The sequence below is a fragment of the Macrobrachium nipponense genome, chromosome 7, assembly GCF_015104395.2.
Source record: "Macrobrachium nipponense isolate FS-2020 chromosome 7, ASM1510439v2, whole genome shotgun sequence".
Classification (NCBI taxonomy): Eukaryota; Metazoa; Arthropoda; class Malacostraca; order Decapoda; family Palaemonidae; genus Macrobrachium; species Macrobrachium nipponense.
The window spans coordinates 20,209,234-20,228,253 of record NC_061109.1 but is presented as its reverse complement, the minus strand read 5'-3'; the positions used below and the strand labels follow the sequence as shown (position 1 = coordinate 20,228,253).

At 49.2% G+C, this 19,020-nt stretch overlaps 1 protein-coding gene across 5 annotated transcripts in view; it reads right to left on the bottom strand.

Moving 5' to 3' along the window:
* LOC135217051 (polycomb protein Asx-like) overlaps positions 1-19,020 on the bottom strand; it is a 100,540-nt gene that overhangs the window by 13,471 nt on the left and 68,049 nt on the right. For 4 of the 5 annotated variants that reach the window (XM_064252673.1, XM_064252675.1, XM_064252674.1 and 1 more), the window contains one exon: positions 5,384-5,947. In XM_064252673.1, the coding sequence (XP_064108743.1) occupies positions 5,384-5,947 (564 nt within the window). The remainder of the gene's footprint in view (positions 1-5,383; positions 5,948-19,020) is intronic. The other variant, XM_064252677.1, reaches the window with a different exon arrangement.

Sequence of the window (19,020 nt, the reverse complement as noted above, 5' to 3'; positions counted from 1 at the left end):
ACATCACCAAAGAGAGCTTCCAGGAGAACAAGGGACACGTCTGATGGCCAGGGAAGCCTCCCGCACCCAACTGTTAACCGCAGTCTTGTCGAGTGAAGAATCCTTAGATGCAGCTTAAACCACCTCCGCCTCTGCAACCTTTGACATTTTAATCGACGCCTTATCGTCCTTACGCCGATGAACAGGAACAGATGAAGAGGGGAGGAAATACCTCCAAAATCATCAGCACATATGGGCAAGGATGAGCCACGTCTGCCTACGGAAGGTAAAGAAACACACTCACTGTCATGAACACATTCATGAGGAGAGACATGGCCGTGAAGAGAAGATGACGATGCATTACTTGCACACACCGGAGACACACGGCCATGTATCGAAGAAGAAGGTGTCCTCCTTCCACAAGGTTCACGGTCAACCTCATGAACACAAACATGCGAGGGAGAAACAAGACTGTGTGGGGCAAATGGCAAAGCACTCCTCTCACTTGCACGAACATGGACGTGCATGGGGAGACAGGGTCGTGACAGGCAGGAGGCGATGCACTCCCTCTGCTCGCAGGAGACGAAACCACAAAGTCCTTGATCTTCCAAAGTATGACACGATGGCAAGGCGGTGATAGAGAAGGAAAATGAGTTAAACTTCCTTCCCTACGAGGTCTCTTAGGAGAGAGAGAAGAGAGACTTAGGAGAGGAGAGAGAGATGAGAGAGCAGAGCAAGAGGAGAGAGAGAGAGACGAGAGAGAGAGAGAGAGAGAGAGAGAGAGAGAGAGAGAGAGAGAGAGAGAGAGAGAGAGAGGTGCCGTTGGGTTGAGTTTAGATGTTTTCGCATGTTTGATATGTCGTGCTTGGTGTTAGTGTGAGTGAGCAAGCAATTGAGAGAAAGATCGTAATTGGTGGGTGGATAATGAATGGTTTGATGGTGGGCGTAAGCATCTGGCTTGTCTGTTGGAGAAGTCGCTGAGTATATCAATGGCAAGTCTGTTATGGAGAGTCGTGAAGAGTCAGTAACCGGGAAAAAGACGGTCAGTCAGAAGCAGCCTGTTGTTGTTGGAGTTTTCTTGATTAATTGATAGTGTATGGTTGTTGTGCAAGTGTCTGTCTCGTGGTTGTTGAGCTGAAGAGGTTTGTTGTACTTGATTTTGCATTTTGATGGTTCTATGAGTTGTCTGTTGGAGACAGTATTGGTGGTTGTGGTTTGTTGCTCTGGTTTTGAGTTGTATGATTTGTCATGTTGTTTCAAGCTGTTGGTATTTGTTTGCATAGTGATTGGGGTGTTGTTTTTGAGTATTTGTATGATTTTGGTGCTTGACTGTCTTGGTTAGTGAAATTCAGCGGTTGTTGTGTCTTGCCAACTAACCTATATCCAGCGGACAGCACAGCACCTAGCCCCAAGTATCTAGTCTGAGGTGAGTACATGTGTTTGTGTTTTGTGAGTTCTGTATTTCGGTAAGCCATTTATCCTGCATGTAATTAGTAACGTGAAGAGGAAAGTGTGGCAGAGGAAATGTTCAATAGTTGGTACAATTAAAGTAACTTTGGGGAGATTTGCTTGCTTGCGATCCCGCCACAACGGGAAGAGATGACGTCATAGAGAAGGGAGGATGAGCTGCCAATGCATCTCATGTCATAGGCTGAGCATGAGCTAGGAGCGACGTCACGACATCTCTACGACCAGAGTTAGTTGATGGCCTCACTGGTGGAGCGATAAGGCACGACCCAGAGAATGTTGACGAGGTCCCACAAAGTGGCAGCACAAGAGAGCCAATGTAGAGGAGTCCTGAGGGAGGCAGGATAGTCATGGGGGCCAGAGGGTGGATACGAGCCTCCAAGATATGTGACAACAGTCCACAAGCGACGCCCAGATGGCTGCCATCTTGGATGATTCCGAACCTGAAACAAAGGAATTGAATTGTGTAGCCTCCTCCCTCTAGGAAAGAGAATTGGAACCTGAGGGAGAGGAGGCTACATTACATATCCCATCGCCCCGAGGCACTACCGATACTTCCAACGACAAAAATATGGAAGAAAAGGTGACACAGGAGCACTAGAACTAGCCACTGGGAGAGCGATCGCGGGAGATGGAGACAAGAAATCACCCATACGAGGCGAAGAAGATCCCTCCCAAGACAGAAGAGTCAAAACTCTACAATGTTCACTCTTCTTATAAAACACCCTCCACTGCGACTTAATCCAAGCATGACATTCCGGCCAGGGATTTGTAACAGTACAATAATTGGCTCTGCACCTACTGCATGTCGTATGAGGATCCTTAGACCTAGACACCAGAAACCTTGAGCAAGGGAAACCTTAAATTCCCAGGCACATGCATTGAGGAGGCTGTGAAGACTTGGAGGAATCCATATAACAGAAAGAATCACACACACACACTGAAAGGAAAGAACACGGGCACAAAACAACCAGCCTGGAAGGAGAGCAAAAGCGAAAGTGTCTACTCCCCAAGACCGTTAAGGAATAGATTGAAGCATCATGAGGTCCGATGTGCGGTCTCTGACCAGTTATCACCTCAAAAGCGCAGACGTTGCCAGATCTCACAGATTCCTTGCTTTACAATCTTTGATTGTTCAAACTGGTTACCAGCTGGCACTTGGAAAGTAATCCTATTGTTAAGACCTCAGGTTTGTTCCACATATAACAACTTGACTTTTTGCTTGATTGGCATTTTCTTATCACACACTATTCCAGCTACCCTCTCCACTTCACCCATACAGCTTTTATCCTACTGTCAACTTCAGCCTCACACCCACCCGCCTTGATTTTTTTGTAGCACTTTCCAAACAAACCCCTCAGTAATGGCTCGTTACTCAATATTACACTAAAGATATTCTAACAAGAAGTTATGCATTCAAAAAATTGGTCTTTGACAGGGTGTTTTGCTCCTGGATTTATTGCTAAGACACATTTTCAACAACAGTGACAATGATGGCGCCTTTGGCAGTTCCAGACCTATCTGAAATCTTCAGAGGGAAAGGATACTCATCTGTATCCAGCTTGCATCGTAAGCATTGCAAAGAATTTCAAACACTACCTAAAGTCAGATGTTCTTGGTACCATAGGTGGAAATACCTTACACAAGCAGACCCATGACCAAAGCAATAAACAAAAGATAAAAAACATGGTGCAATACTTGCATACATGGTCATGAAAACTAATTAAAACTAAGAATACAGCCCACAAGGGATTGTTTAAGTAACTGTTGGTCTCTATAGAGACCAACAAAAGAATAATGCCAGTTAGTGGAAAGGTTTTTCCTTACAATAACATGTGAGCTTTCCAGCAGTTACCTACTAAAATAAAGTAGTGTGAAATTGATACTGGTCTAACTGCCAAGACTGAAGTCAAAAGAGACCTTTAATTATGTACCTTGTCCTTTTTCCATTTCTAGACCTTAGTTTAAATATTCATAAGATTACAAGTGAACATGGATTACTTTCAAGACCATTTAACCAATGTGATACTGCAACCAGTGATGCATATATTGCTTTCTCATTAAAGTGAACATCCTTGCTTTGCATTTATAGTCACATGGAAAGAATTTGTAATTGGTAGGATAATAAGACCATGCACCTTACCTCTGAGACTATACATGGCTGCTATTTGGGGTTGAGGTCCATTTATCAATTACTGGTTTTTTCACTAACCCAAAATATGATCCCTACAACTTTCAGCTAAAGATTACAAGAATAAAAGTACCATGCATGCTAAAGCCACACATAATAACATGAAATGACTGAGTTTCCCAAAAATCAAGTAATGACAGCCCTTACAAGACACTCAGCACAAAGTACAATATTTAACTCGACACAAGAGAAGTAAACTAGAATAATGTTTGTAAAACTGGTGACCAACAACAGCCATTAATAAAAGCAAGCTTATTACTACAATCTACACACCGAGAAGTGGTATTCTCTATCCTATCAGTGAGGCTCTACTGGCTTTAAGACATTGGTCATCATAATTGCAAAAAAATTCTGTTTAGATCTCAAAGAATGAAATGATATTCAAACAGTAACAGCAGAATGGACAAAATCCTGACCCACTCAAGACTAGATTCAAATGAAAGGATAAGACAATGATTCTGTCATTTTTCAAGCAAGGTAAAAAAAAAAAAAAAAAAAAAAAAAAAAAAAAAAAAAAAAAAAAAAAAAAAATCACTAGTATGATGACAACAATCCACACAACTCAACAATTCACAGGAACTGAGCCTCAGTGAAAGGAATTCTGACTGCTAAGTTTAGCTGCTACATTAAAAAGATTACATACTTCTACCACTGTCAGGGTCTCACCTGAAGGAGGAGAGGTCTGGTATGTGGTAAGCACACTGAAGTGGGGATGCAGGTCAAGTGAGCCGCCAGGGGGGACTTAACAACGGGCAAGCCTCCACTCGCTACTTGGTTCGACACTGTAACAGGGTTGGCAGCAGCTGAAACTGGGGGTGCAGAGGAAGCAGATATCTGGGAGTTTAGGGAAGGAACAGAGGTTGTGGGGGTTGAGATTTTGCTTGGGGTGGCGGCAACCCCAGAAGAGGTCTGAATAGGCAAAAGTTGGACAGGGCTAAAGTTTGAGACAGAGGATGGACTGTTTGCTGTAACAGGAGAGGGACATGGTGTGGTAGAAATAGAAGCAGGACTCTGGATTGTAAACAAAGATGCAGGGCTTTGACTGGAGGACCGTGAAGCAGGACTAAAAACTGTGGAAACAGACGAAGGGCTCTGAATTGATGCAGAGAGGGATGAAGGACAATGAAGAGAATTTTGAGAAAGAGGAGGAGAGTGCTGGAAGCTAGTTATAAGTGGTGGGCTGTGAACAGGAGAGGTAGAAGATATTCCTCCACTCTGTGTAACTACTACCTCAGGTAAAGAGAGACTGACAGGAGCAGCAGATGAAGGAGGGGGTGGCAAAGGTGGTGGTGGGGGAGGTGGTGGGGGAGGAGGGGGTGGAGGTGGAGGGGGATTCTGAATCACTTCTGAAATAACTGTGGGAGGACTAAGAGGGTTAGGAGATGAGAAGGAAGCAATGTTAAAAGGTGGCTGTGAATGAGCCTGAGATTCAGCAGGAATTGATACAACCAAAGGCAAGCAACTGGTAGTACTGCTGCTGCTGCTGTTGTTCTGGTGAAGTACCACAATACGACCACTGTTCATACCACATCCATCACTGGCCTGGGATGACATGACAACTACAGTTGTCCCAGACTCACTACCCTGGTTAGTCAAGCCCAACCCATCACCACAGTTAGTGACAAGACTGGAAAACCCACTGGTGCCCCAAGCACTAACTCCACCTTGACCTGACACTACAATGTGATCTGAAAGGTTAGTAACAGCACCACTTTCTCGCAGAGACCCTCCACCACAAGCCAATACCTGCTGTTGCTGTTTTTCCAAAACAAATGATGAAGTAGTGCTTCTACTGGTGGGGGACAAGGGTACCTGGGATGTTGGTGGCTGTGATGCAACCACTTGACGAAGGACTACGGTCCCTGTAGATGGTCCTGGGGGTGGTGCCAAGGAGGTAGCAGTGTCGCTTGCCATGGGTAGTGCCACTTGACGAATGAATCGCGTTCCAGGCGCAGCCACAAGCTGGGTCCCCTGCACTGGGTTGACATTGTTACTAGTACTATTATGGACAGCTTTCACCACTGCAATTGCTGAAAGCTGGTGGGTTTGAGGAGCAGCCTGGACTAACACGTGACTACTGCTACTACTATTATTGCTTGTCATGGTAGTAGATGCAAGAGCCCCATGAGAACTGCTGCTGATGGGTGGTTTAACTTCTGCAAGCAATGCTGAAGGAGGTTTCAACTGAGCTTGAAGCTGTTCTTTATTGGGGCTATTGGCTATGACCTCCTGGACAATCTCATACGATCTCTGGATGTTGACTCCCCCTGGACTTTTGCTCACCTTGATCACTGTTCCACCACATATGGGCTGAAAAATTTTAAGTAACATAAGACATATTTTACAAAACATTCGGACTTCTTTGGTAAATGAATACATAAAAAAATAAAATGATAATAGTACAACTATTTTTACAGGAGTCATTATGATTACTATTATTACATTTCCTAGATTAAACAGACAAATAAGATAGCTAATATACCTCACTCTAATAAGGCTACCCCAAAATCTTTACTCTTAATAAATTCATTAGATTTCATTTAGTAAATTACTATTACTGAACTTAAAAATCTAAGCAATTGGATACACTAAAATGTTGCCCGATTGATTAATATGAAATTTAGGTCTTGAAGACAAAGCGCCGGAACCCATCAGGATTATTCAGTTCCCTAATGAAAATGAAATACAAAAAAGTAGTACTTTTTAAAAATTAAAAATGGTGTTTTACTGAGTATGTTCAGTTAAAAGTGCTCTGCATTTTCCACATTTTTGAGAGGGAAATGTGGGTTATCTGTAAGGTGGCAACTGGTACAATGAGTGTGACCAATTCAAAGAATATAATTGAATTGAATATAGAATTTAGGCCAAAAGCTGGGACCAATGAGGTCATTTAGCGCTGAAATAACAATTCGTCGAAAATTGTAATTTTCCTAACTATACAAACCTGAGGTCCTTTACAATAGGAATGTAACTTGCGGCAGCTGGAACCGGTCGTAAGCTTCGAACAAGGGAGTTCGGTAGTTAACTGCTTGTCCGACAGTCCTCGAACCCCACGACTGGGAGGTGAAGATCCACTTTGCTTTAGGGCCAGGAAAAAAACAGTGAGGGGTGGCATGAGGTGGGACTATGTGTAAAGGACCTCAGGTTTGTATAGTTAGGAAAAATACAATTTTCGACAAATTGTCATTTGTTCCGATACGAATACAAACCATCGGTCCTTTACAATAGGAAGACTCACTTCTTGGTGGGTGGAATCTGAGTCTTAACAACAGAATGGTGTTCGTCCAACCTTGGTTCCCTCCCTGGTCGTAAGAGCAGAGGGAGGGATCCTAGCCTCTGCCCAATGATCGGGGTATGTACCGCAGGATCAATGGTCAGACCTCTGGACCCATGTAATAAGAGGGAGGCAAGCGTACCTCTTAAAACTAGCAAGCAAGAACTTGTTCCTATTGCAAGAGGCAATATGAAGTCATGGGTTTGTCTCTTGTTGGCTCCCACTTCTCCCCCCCTTGTTGGGGGAAGTGGTGGATAATCGCTCCTATCCCTAATGAAAGGGATAGGACGGGGCTCGGTCCAGTAGCTTACCTGCATTGCCTCCTGTTCCAGCGTAGTGACGACCACGTCCCTCTGCCCACAGGTAAAGGGAGAGAAAAAGATGGGGAAGAAAAGGCCAGTCACACACTCATTCACTCATCCATTCATGCAGTCACACAAGGATGCGATGCTGTTCTGTCCGCTCGGGTGCCGGGTAAGCTACACGTGTTGAGCAGCCACCACGGGTCCAAAGGAAAAAGTGTCCAAGGACCTGTGGGCTATATTCTGAAGGTAGAAGGAGGTGAAGGTGGTCTGGTTGGACCAGACCCCTGCCTTCAGGACCTGTGCCACGGAGAAGTTCTTGCGGAATGCAAGGGAAGGACCAATACCTCTGACTTCGTGGGCTCTTGGACGAAGGGTACGGATGTCGTTGCTACCATCAGCTTCGTACGCCCTCCTGATCACCTCATGCAGCCAGAAAGAAAGTGTGTTCTTGGATACTTCTTTCTTGGTCACCCTGGTGCTAACGAAGAGGCGTCGACACTCAGGCCTGAGGTGCAGAGTTCTCTTCAAATAGCGCCGTAGCGCCCTTACAGGACAAAGTAGCATCTCATCCGCATCGTTGTCGGTGAAGTCCATTAGGGAGGGATTGTGAAAGACTTGAACCGGTCGTCAGGGACCGAAGGATTCTGAGTCTTCGCTACGAAGTTCGGGACGAAATCGAGCGTCACAGATCCCCATCCCCTGGAATGCTTGACGTTGAAGGAAAGACCATGCAGTTCCCCTACTCTCTTTGCTGATGCCAGGGCCAGCAAGAAGAGGGTCTTGAGGGTCAGATCCCTGTCTGACGACTCTCGGAGTGGCTCGAAGGGACTTCGAGTCAGACTCCTAAGGACGAGAGTAACGTCCCACCTCGGGGCCTGAGTTCCCTGGGTGGGCAAGACCTCTCGAAGCTCCTCATAAGCAGGGAGATCTCAAACGAATTCGAGATATCCACTCCCCTCAGTTTCAGGACTAGGGCCAGGGCGGCTCTGTATCCTTTGACTGTGGGGACGGAGAGGAGCTTGTCTCGGAGTAGAAACACGAGGAAATCCACTACCTGCTGAAGAGTGGCTCTGAGAGGAGATAGACCCCATCTAACGACACCAACCACAGAAGACGGCCCACTTTCCCTGGTACACAGCTGCAGAGGACTGTCTGACGTGTCCAGCCATCTCTGTTGCTGCTCTGAAAGAAAAGACACTCGCTCGCAAGAGATGGTGGATAACAGCCAGCTGTGAGGATGTAGGGACTGGACTGACTGGTGGTACCGTTCCACGTGTGGCTGGACGAGAAGATTGTGCCAAGGGGGAATCTCTCTTGGTGCTTCTGCAAGCAGAGCCAGCAGGTCAGTGTACCACATGGCCTGAGGCCATTTGGGAGCCACCAGGATCATCCGGAGATTCGGGGTGACCAGCACTCGGCTGATCACCTTGCGAATCAGGCAGAATGGGGGAAAGGTGTATGCGAAGAGGTTGTCCCACGGGCGTTGAAGAGCGTCCTCTGCAACTGCCCATGGGTCTGGCACGGCCGAGAAGAAAACCTGAAGTTTTCTGTTGTGCCAGGTGGCGAACAGATCCACTACTGGACGCCCCCACAGGTTGAAGAGCCCTTCCGCCACGTCTGAGAGTAGGGACCATTCGGTCCCTATCACCTATCACCTGAGCTTGTCTGCTACTACATTCTGCTACTACATTCATCTTGCCTGGACTGTAGCAGGCTGACAGCTCTACCGAGTGGGCCACGGCCCACTCGTGCACCTGCAACGTCAACTGGTGCAACGGGAGGGACACTAGGCCCCCCTGTTTGTTGACGTATGACACTACTGTGGTGTTGTCGCACATCAACACCACCGAGTGTCCCACCAAGCGGTCCTGGAATTCTGGGAGAGCGAGGAACGCTGCCTTGAGCTCCAGGACGTTGATGTGAAGGTGCTTGTCGTGACGATCCCACACTCCTGCAGCCAGCAACTCCTCCAGGTGTGCATCCCATCCCTCGGTTGTCGCGTCTGAAAACAGCAACATCTCCGGGGGGGAGTGTGGAGAGTCACTCCTCTTAAGAGGTTCCTGTCATCCAGCCACCAGGCTACGTCCTGCCTCACCTCCTCCGTGAGGGACACGGGGAAGTATGGTGGGTCTCTTGCCTGTGACCAACTCTCCTTTAGTCTCCACTGGAGAGACCGCAGGTGAAGACGCCCGTGAGGGACTAACTTCTCGAGTGACGACAGGTGGCCGATCACGACTTGCCACTGCTGAGCTGACTGTTCTTGCCGAGACAGGAACTGGTAGGCTGCCTCCTCTTCCTGCTAACATGTCGATCAGCATACCCAGGTACTTCATCCTCTGCTTGGGCTCGAGATCTGACTTCTCGAAGTTCACCATGATCCCCAGATTGCAGCTGAACTAGAGAAGTCGATCCCTGTCCTGTAGCAACTGCGAACGGGAGCTCGCCAGGACCAACCAGTCGTTGAGATACCTCAGAGGACGTATCCCTGACGAGTGGGCCCAAGCAGACACCAGAGTGAACACTCACATGAACACCTGTGGGGCGGTTGAGAGACCAAAGCAAAGTGCCCTGAATTGGTACACCTTCCCGTCGAGGATGAAGCGGAGGTACTTCCTGGAGGATTGATGGACGGGTATCTGGAAATACACGTCTCCAAGTCCACCGAAAGCATGAAGTCGTTCTCCCTGATGGAGTTGAGCATGGAACGTGCTGTCTCCATCGTGAACCGAGACTGGCGAACGAATCGGTTCAGGGGAGAGAGATCTATCACTGGCGCCAGCCCCCCGAAGACTTCTCCACCAGGAAAAGATGGCTGTAGAAGCCCGGTGAACGATCCCTGACGATCTCCACAGCTCCCTTGCTCAGCATGGCTTGGACTCCTGCCGAAGGGCTACGTCCTTTGATGTTCCAGATACGTAGGTCTGAAGGTGGACCGGGTTGGAGGTGAGGGGTGGCCGAGACTCGAAGGGTAGTAGATACTCCTCCCGAAGGACGTCTAGTATCCAGGCCTCCGCTCCGTAGCGCTGCCATGTTGCCCAATGGCTCGCCAGGCACCCCCCAACTTCCAGCAGCAGGTGAGGGGGAATGCCATCCCTAGCGCTTCCCGCTTCTCTTCGACTTCTTCACAGCTCCCCCTCGTGGGATGGAGGGCTGGGAGGAGGGCTGATGGCGACCGCTCCAGGAAGAAGTTGACGGCAGAGTCTTTCCCCTGGGCTTCGACGATGCTTCCGTCTTAGCCACAGAGGAAGCGCTAACCAAGCTCTTGGGCTTGGCCACAGTCGTTCAAGGCTGCCCAGACTCCTTCGAGACTGCCTGGTGGACTAGATGGTCACTGTCATCAGTGCGCCGTCGTTCCACCACAGCGTACACCATCTCTCCTGGGAAGAGAGAGGAGGAACTCCGCACCGGTTCATTGCAAAGACCCAATGCCGCCTCAGGCCCAGCCGCCCTGGTCACTCGGGTGAGGACTGTGTCCCTACGCTGAAGTACCAGGTTGGCCCACAGGTTTGCCGTCTGGTGGGCTAGGTAGGAGATAGCTCTACCTCCAGAGTGGCACAGTCTCCCGAAAGCTGGGTCACCTTCAGGAGTGATATTTCCCGAGGTGGCCGCGACCTTAGACACCGTGAGGGACCACAGGTCTAACCAGGAGAATGCCTGGAATGCCGCCATGGCAGTGGATTCCAGTGCAAGTGCCTCTTGCTGCGAGAACCATAAGTTCTCCGACAGGAGCTGCTGCAGAGACAACTCCAGAGTTAGCCTAGCTAGCTCCGGGTTAACCTGTTTGGGTGGCGTAGGATCCTCCGAAGGCACGCAGAATCTCCTCTGTCGCAGTAGAGGCAGAGGAAGTAGCTTGGAAGACCTGCCGGACCGTAGAGAACCTTCCTGTCCGGAGACAAGTGAATCCACCTGGCCCAGCACCGAGTCAGCCAGAGCTGATCGTGGCAGACCCACCGTCATCTTGGGTTCCTTCTTAAGACCCCAGAACGACTTGAGCCTGGACGTGGGCTCAGAAGGTGGGAGCGGCGATCCTTCCCCGAGGTCGTTGTGCTGACGAATCAGCGCAATAACCTCTGAAAACGACCTCTGGATCTCGGGAGTGACTGTGTCTTGAGGAGTAGGACCGTCAAGTCCCTCCAACAAGAACGCCTCTAAGAGACCTTCCTCCTTCAGAAGGAAGAACAGCAACAGACCCCTCCTGGTCTCCTCCTGCCACTTGCTCATACGACCTGGTCGGTCCTAAGTCCGTGCCTGGCTCGTAGGGAGTCGTGGTGGGACCATGAAGAGGATCGCCTCGCTCTTCCCGGCATAACCTGAGGAAGTTGAAGGGATCGGAGAGGAAGACCTGATGCTCCCTCCCTGCCCACCGGCAGAACCGGCGTGCTTGGGGGGCTGCAGGCGATCGCCAACCCGCGGTGGCAATCGAGCTGCAGGCCTGGTCGCGAGGCTCTCCTGGGGATAGCGGCTGGACCGAGAACAGCGGCTCCGGTCCCATGTGTCAGAGGAGCTGCTGCTGGTCCCCCTACCCGCCTGGTCCCGGTGGGAGCGGTGGTCAGGGGACCTGCAGAGACCACTGTCGCGGTGTGAGCGGTGCCTGTCCTCACGGCGCGTCGAGCCACTCTCAGCTGGTTCCAGCTACCGAGGGGACCTCTTCCTAGCCTCAGTCCGCAGCAGGTCTGGGACCGTCGTGTCAACCCTGGTCACCCGCGGATCGCCACAAGAGCTACCCTCGCCAGTCTTCTGCTCCGTGCCTCGTTCCTGGCGCCAAGCGAACTCGGAAGCCTGAGCCTTGGCTGTGCAGGTGACCGTACACTCGCACCTCTTGCGAAAGAGAGGCCAAGACGGAACCTGGTTTAGCAGCAGAACCCCTAGCACCAGGTGAGGAAGTACCGGTGTTAGCCGGTAACCCTCTGGTCCCCGTCTTCTTCTTCCTTGTGGAAGGAGAGACAGGCTTCGCTCCCAAAGGAGCGGGAAGACCAGCGGAAGAACCCCCCGTCGGTGAGACGGGCCCTTAGAAGTTCCCGAAGGAGACATCTTAGGGGGTGAAGAGAAAGCCTTCTTCTTCCTCGGCTGTGAAGCCTTGGAAGTCAAAGGGGAAGAGGCGGCAGCAGGCGACGACGAAGATGACGACGACACCTTCCTCAGGACAGACATCAGGTCCTCCATCCAGGACGGAGCCGGGGCTATTGCCGAAGCAACATGGCCCGGCTGCACCTGTCCAGAAAGACCTGCGACTGGGGCAGCAACACCACGGGCAGGAACGACGTCGGCAGGGGCTGGTCCAAGCACGGCAGGAACGGCAGGTGCAGCAGGAGGCAGGACAGCGGTCAGCGACATCCTGGGTACGGGTGGAAGGTCCAGGGGCGAGCTCTAGGGGCACCGAAAGTCGGGGGCTGAGGCAAGAGCGGCAAACCCGGGCGGCGGACATGACCCTTCTCGAGAAACTGCACCGCAGCTGAGGGAGTCACCATTGTCACGTGCTGGGTGTATACAAGGTGAGGAGGGGCGGCATACCCCGGGGTTGAGACGACGGTGGTGGTGGTGGTCACCGGTCCATGAGTGACCGGAGCAGCACCCGCCAGCTGATGCAACAGCCCCCGAACACTCGGTGTCCCCTGGAAGCTCAGCGAGAACCATACCTGGCCGAGGTCTTCGCCCGCAGCAGGAGCACCTGAGGAGGCAAAGGTCGGGTTAGTAGGAGGGGTTCCCTCTCGCCCGGGAGGGGACAAGTCCCACCCCGAACGAACGGAAGACCCCCAAGTACAGCTGGATGTCGGGGTACCTCGCCCCCTCCGAGGGGGAAGGAGCCATACGTGGGAGCTGAGATGGCGGCAGGAAGGAAGATGACGTGTCTGTGACCAAGGGAGTCATCGGAGAACCTTCCGAGGACTCCCTGGCAGGCTTACGTCGCTTCCTCCTCCCCTCATATCACACCCACTGCTCCTCCTTCCAAGATATACATAAATCACAAGGCTTGGAGCGAGAGCATTTGCGCCCTCGGCACTGAGCACACACAAATCATGAGGATCCACTTCAGGGAAGGAGCGGAAGGCCCCACACTTACGGCCCTCCACACCAGGGCAAACTCTGCGGCTGATGGGGGGGGGGGGGGGGGGGGGGGGGGGGGGGGGGAATCTCTAGCTCACGGGAATCCATATCACAAAATAAGAATAAAAATACAAAAGCACACGTACTTACAGCATATGACGAAAGGCGGGCAAAGAGTGGTGGAGAACACGTCTGTCAACCAGCGCGGCCGAAAGCAAAGTGGATCTTCACCTCCCAGTTGCGCGGTGCGCGGACTGTCGCACAAGCAGTTAACTACCGAACTCCCTTGTTCGAAGCTTACGACTGGTTCCAACTGCCGCAAGTTACTTTCCCATTGTAAAGGACCGATGGTTTGTATTGGTATCGGAACAAACAGAAATTGACAGTAACAGGAGGAAAACCCTGCAGTTGCACTATGAATTAATTGTTAGGATAGGATGGAAAGCATGATGGAAGAGAATATGAAAGGAGGTACAGTAAAAGAAATGAAAGGGGTTGCTACAGCCAAATTAGAGATTTGGCTGCTTTTATTGTTCTACAAAATACTGTAACTTAAGGCTGATGCTGATCCTCAGGTATCTATTCTTTATACCTACTCCTTTTATGGTTAGCTGAAGAACATATTGTTACATTTATTGACCGTCTCGTCTCCCCAGCATTTATTTAATCTATTTTATTTGTAAAAGGGCAGCCATATTCCCCCAAATATCAGCTGATTTTAGGCAGGAACCCAAAGCACACCAGCCAGAGATAGGAATTTCCTGTTAGAAGGGGGGAAATAAAGACTTCTCAGCCTTAAGGACGTATCCCAAAGGGAAGTGTGTAGGTAGCCAGGTACTTACTAGGCCTACGTCTTAAGCTCCTTTTTCCTGTGAACCCTCTGCTGGCTGTATGTTCTGTTTTCAGGATGCCCTGCTCTTGGGGGGTTAAGCTGAACCCATCCCCCATGAAACACACCTGCCTTCGACCTCAGTCAGCTCCAGTCGTGACCTCGGTCGGATGTCCAGCCAGCCAGCCTTCCATTTTAGGCCTAACAAGGCGTTACTGGCGCGCCCAGAGCCCCAGACCTGAGACAAAGCCGACGCCGCATTTCTACAAAGGTCCACTGATCATGGCATCCAGGTACGTCTTGCGAAACAGTCATATTGCCAGTTCCTTATCTCCTAGTGTCGTATTTACTCCCCATTTTCAAAATTAAAACTTCTAACTTTCAAATGAACATCCCTTTGTTCCTCACTGCCTCGTGGCCGCATGCTTCCCTTGTGTGATCGTCCCAGACAAATGAAGTCATTGAATATTTCATTTAATGCTAAGAGTTCCTCCCCAGTGTGTTCGACAAAGTGAGTAACTGTAACTTGTGCAAGAACTCTGATTATTTTGTGTCAAATCTGGGATTTCTTCCAGATTTCCTGAGTCACGTGTCCAAGTCTTCCCGCCCGCAAGTGATGCTTTACCGCAAGACATATGAACAATTTTGAAAGCCAGCTTTTACGAGAACCGCATTTTTAGCCAACTATCCATCCCCTTGTGAGATAATATTGGTCCCACGTGGACAAGTTGCATTTACTTTCCCAGGCTATTAAGCAGCCTCCTGTAAATAAATGTATGTAAAGTAATTAGCTGAGTTTTCTGGCGACCTCTTCTAGAGTAAATTAACACTATAAATCCTTTTAAGGTAAGTTCAATTAATTTATTCTGCATTTTCCCTCAACTATTTTAGTTTACGTATTTGAGCCCCTTCAGGCCAGGGCCTAAAACGTAACAATATGTACTTAGAAAGTCATATGTTTGAAACCATTTTCTGAGTTACAGGTACCAGAAGACCCTGTATCTATTCACACCTTGAAAGTGTGATGCGTGGAAGTGTTTTGCAACCAAACGAAAGTGATCTCAGATAACACCGATGTGTAGTTTCTTCAATAATGCCTATGCAACAATTATCATATGCCTTTCGAGTTAAAAAAAAAAATATGGCAATATTTATTTGCCAGCACATATCTTAATACAGTCTCCTGAATGACACAATGAATTTATTTTTCTGGGACTGGGATCCATTCAAAATCAGCACCTGATGATGGTAACAAATATCAGTGGGTGATTGCCTCATATATGTCCAAAGTTCAAGCTGGAGACCTGGCCAACTACTGACACCCCTTCTAAGAGTGAAATGACAATTTGTCGAAAATTGCATTTTTCCTAACTATACAAACCTGAGGTCCTTTACATATAGTCCCTCCTCATGCCACCCCTCACTCTGCGTATTTTGCATGGGCCAAAAGCAAAAGTGATTTGTTTACCTCCCAGGCGCGACTGTCGGACAAGCAGTTAACTACCGTTCTCCCCTTGTTCAAAGCTTACGACCGTTCCAGCTGCCGCTAGCTACTTCCTATTGTTAAAGGACCTCAGGTTTGTATAGTTAGGAAAAATGCAATTTTCGACAAATTGTCATTTGTTCCGATACGTAATACAAACCATCGGTCCTTTAACAATAGGAAGACTCACTTCTTGGTGGGAGGAATCTGAGTCTTTGATGAACAGACTGGTGTTCGTCCATCCCTGGAATGCCTCCCTGGTCGTAAGAGCGAGGGAGGGATCCAAGCCTCTGTCCGATTGATCGGGGTGTGCACCGCAGGATCAATGGTCAGACCTCTGGGCCGAGTACTAAGAGAGGGGCAAGCGTATCTCTTCGTACCAGCAAGCAAGAACTTGTTCCTGTTTGCAAGAGGCAACATAAAGTATGGGTTGTCTCAAGCTGGCATCCACTTCCTCCCCCTTGTTGGAGGAAGTGGTGGATATACGCTCCTATCCCTAGTGAAAGGGATAAGATGGGGCTCTGTTGAGTAGCTCACCTTCATCTTGTCCTTATCCAGCAGGGTGACGACCGTGTCCCTCTAACCACAGGTAGAGGGGAAGAAAAAGATGGGAAGAGGAGCCAGTCACACTCTCATTCACTCATCCATTCTTACGGTCACACCAGGACTCGATGCTGTTCAGCCTGCGAGGGTCTGAGTTCGCTACACAACGTGTTGAGCAACCACCACGGGTCCCAAGGAAAAAGATCCAAGGACCTGTGGGCAATATCCCGAAGGTAGAAGGAGGGGCATGTGGTCTGGTTGGACCAGACCCCTGCCTTCAGTACCTGCGCCACGGAGAAGTTCTTGCGGACAAGGCAGCATCTCCTTCGCATCGAAGGCGGTGAAGTCCATTAGGGAGGGGATTGTGAACAACTCGAACCAATCGTCATGGACCGAAGGGTTCTGAGTCTTCGCTACGAAGTTCGGTACGAAATCGAGCGTCACGGATCCCCATCCCCTGGATGCTTGACTTCGCAGGAGAAGTCATGCAGTTCCTCAGAGGAAAAGAAGGGAATAGTCGCATGACCTATCCCTCTTCTCTACTTCGGTGATGTCCAGTACCCATACTGGTCTGTCCGTTTGCCACGAAGTCTCTCGCATCCTCCTATCCCCATGCAGCGAAGTTCTCGGTAGTGGATAGGACACCGACACTCCATGGTGGTTGTCGATGGTATGGGTACTGTGACAAGCTATTAAAACGAAGTAATGATTGCTCTGTAACAACCGAACTAAGTCAACAGCGTAGTTCGTAACTGACTCGGCCGCTCTGACAGCTGCCGACTGACTGCGTTCGGTAGGAGGCAAGTTGTCAAAGCACCCGAGTAAGTCAAGTGACCTTCGCCTTTAAAGGGTTATGCCGAGAGACCAAACAAATAATGTATTTGTTTGTCACCAATGCCGGACAGCGAGGTGATGATTCTCTTAAGGCATGTGCCCAACAGGCGAAAGTCAATTGCCTTCTAGAGACCGAGGTCCCTGAAGGCAAAACATCTCATAGTTGTTGAATCTCAGCTAAGGAGAAACAACACTATGAACCGTTGAAGACGAAGGTAGATATTGAATGCAACCTACGTCTTCACAGACGAATCGAGAGAAGGATTCTCAAGATTCATAACCTGTGCTTACAAATGACTGAAAACGCTAACCGCTATTTTATTGCTGTCTGGTGAGAAGTCGTAGTTGCAATGAAAGCGGGGCGTTCTTCAGTAATGAAAACACAGGGGAAAGCCGCCTGAAGAACTGCTTCTCATGGGCTGAACATTTGGAAGTAGAGCTGTCAAGTCGGAGAGTAGGCGATGTCTTTTGACACATCTGTTAATTCGGGTTGAACAATGAACAATTGTACACCTACGAATATGAGATATTTTGAAGACAAACTCAGATGTCTGCAAAATCATTCGCATTATCGCAGTGCGATGCAGCGGGAGACTTGTACAGACTTCTGTTACCGTGCGGTAAACAGAAAGATGAAAGAGTCCAAGAGATATCTCTGTTGAAAATTCTCGCAATGTCGAAGGCGATGGAATCTAGCGTCACAGCAGTAGATGGTCCTTCATTATTGCGAGAATCCCCGTTAATCAGAGACCTAAGTCCATGATTGTTGGGCAGAGATACGGTTCGGTAGTCAATCAAGCAGGGGGGAGAGAGAGAGACATAACTAACCGTGCATCTCGGAGGCCCAGCTGATACTGAGCTGCTATCAGGCAGTTCAATACGCAGTAGCTGAGCCTGAGCTCTCGCTGACTCGTCATCCTGAGTTGCCAGGTAATCCATTATTCCACGAAGGAATGCGTTCGGCTAGAACCACCGAGCATAAAAAGATATGCTCGAGCAATTATATTTAGGCGAAACGAATTTCGGTAAATATAAAAGTTGAAATGGTGTTGTCGTGACAAAACCATAAGTATATAAAATTGAAACTGAAAACTCCTGGGAGGTTGCAGGCAACCTCGAGTTGCAGTTCAATTAGAATACTTCTCTTCTAAGTCGCAATCCGTAGATTAACTAGGATATGCGCCTACCCCTCGGACAATTCCACTGCTTAGTAGAATCATGTCGCGAGGTTAATATACGTAGTATATTTGTAGGATTCTGAACAACGATCTCCATCCTAAATTCTTTCCTTCAAGAAAACAAAATAAGGATTGGAGATCGACCACCTTCGATCTCTATCAAAGAGAGTGAAGGAGAAGTCTTCCTCGAAGGAAAGCTTCAATGGTGAACAGAATACTAAGACGATAGTTCAAGCCAAACTGGATATTCCCGTAAGATCTTCTCTATTCCAGGTTGGTCGCCTACTGTGAGATAGTTTTCTTTCAGCAGCAGTCTTCTTCCCAATGCTAGAAATTCCAGGAATTCGAGCATAGGCGAGGTTCCCGATTATCGTGTAACATATCGGGGATTCTCGTCTCGCTCACTTTGGACCGTGGTCTCGCCTAAGTGTTTGGAGATCGTAAAAAACTCGAACACTCTGAATGCGCTAGAAATTCCGTAGAATTCTAAGCAGTCAGCGAAACCCCCACCGAATTCGTCAAACGATATCGGCTGGTGGTCCTCTCGATTCCCGTAGAAATCGAGAATGGGGCAGGATCCCTCCTCAACGACCGGGGCTTACGTCAGGTAGGACCCGAAGGTCCCCCCAGTAGCGCAGTCCCCAACGTGGGATCCTACAGAGAAATCTCTGTAGGATCCCTCCCCTTTCCCTCGTAGCCGTAAGGAGAGAGGGAATGGGGGAGGAATTGGATACTCGCTCGCCTTCCCAGTGGAACTAGCAGTTGGAGAAGAGTAGGAGCAGCCATCACCTTGCGGCGATGGCCTCTCAGAGTCTGGGAAAACGTATCGTCAGGAGAAAACGTTTTCCCGCGGAGGGTTACGAACTCTCACTGTAGGTAAGGGTCTGCCGCC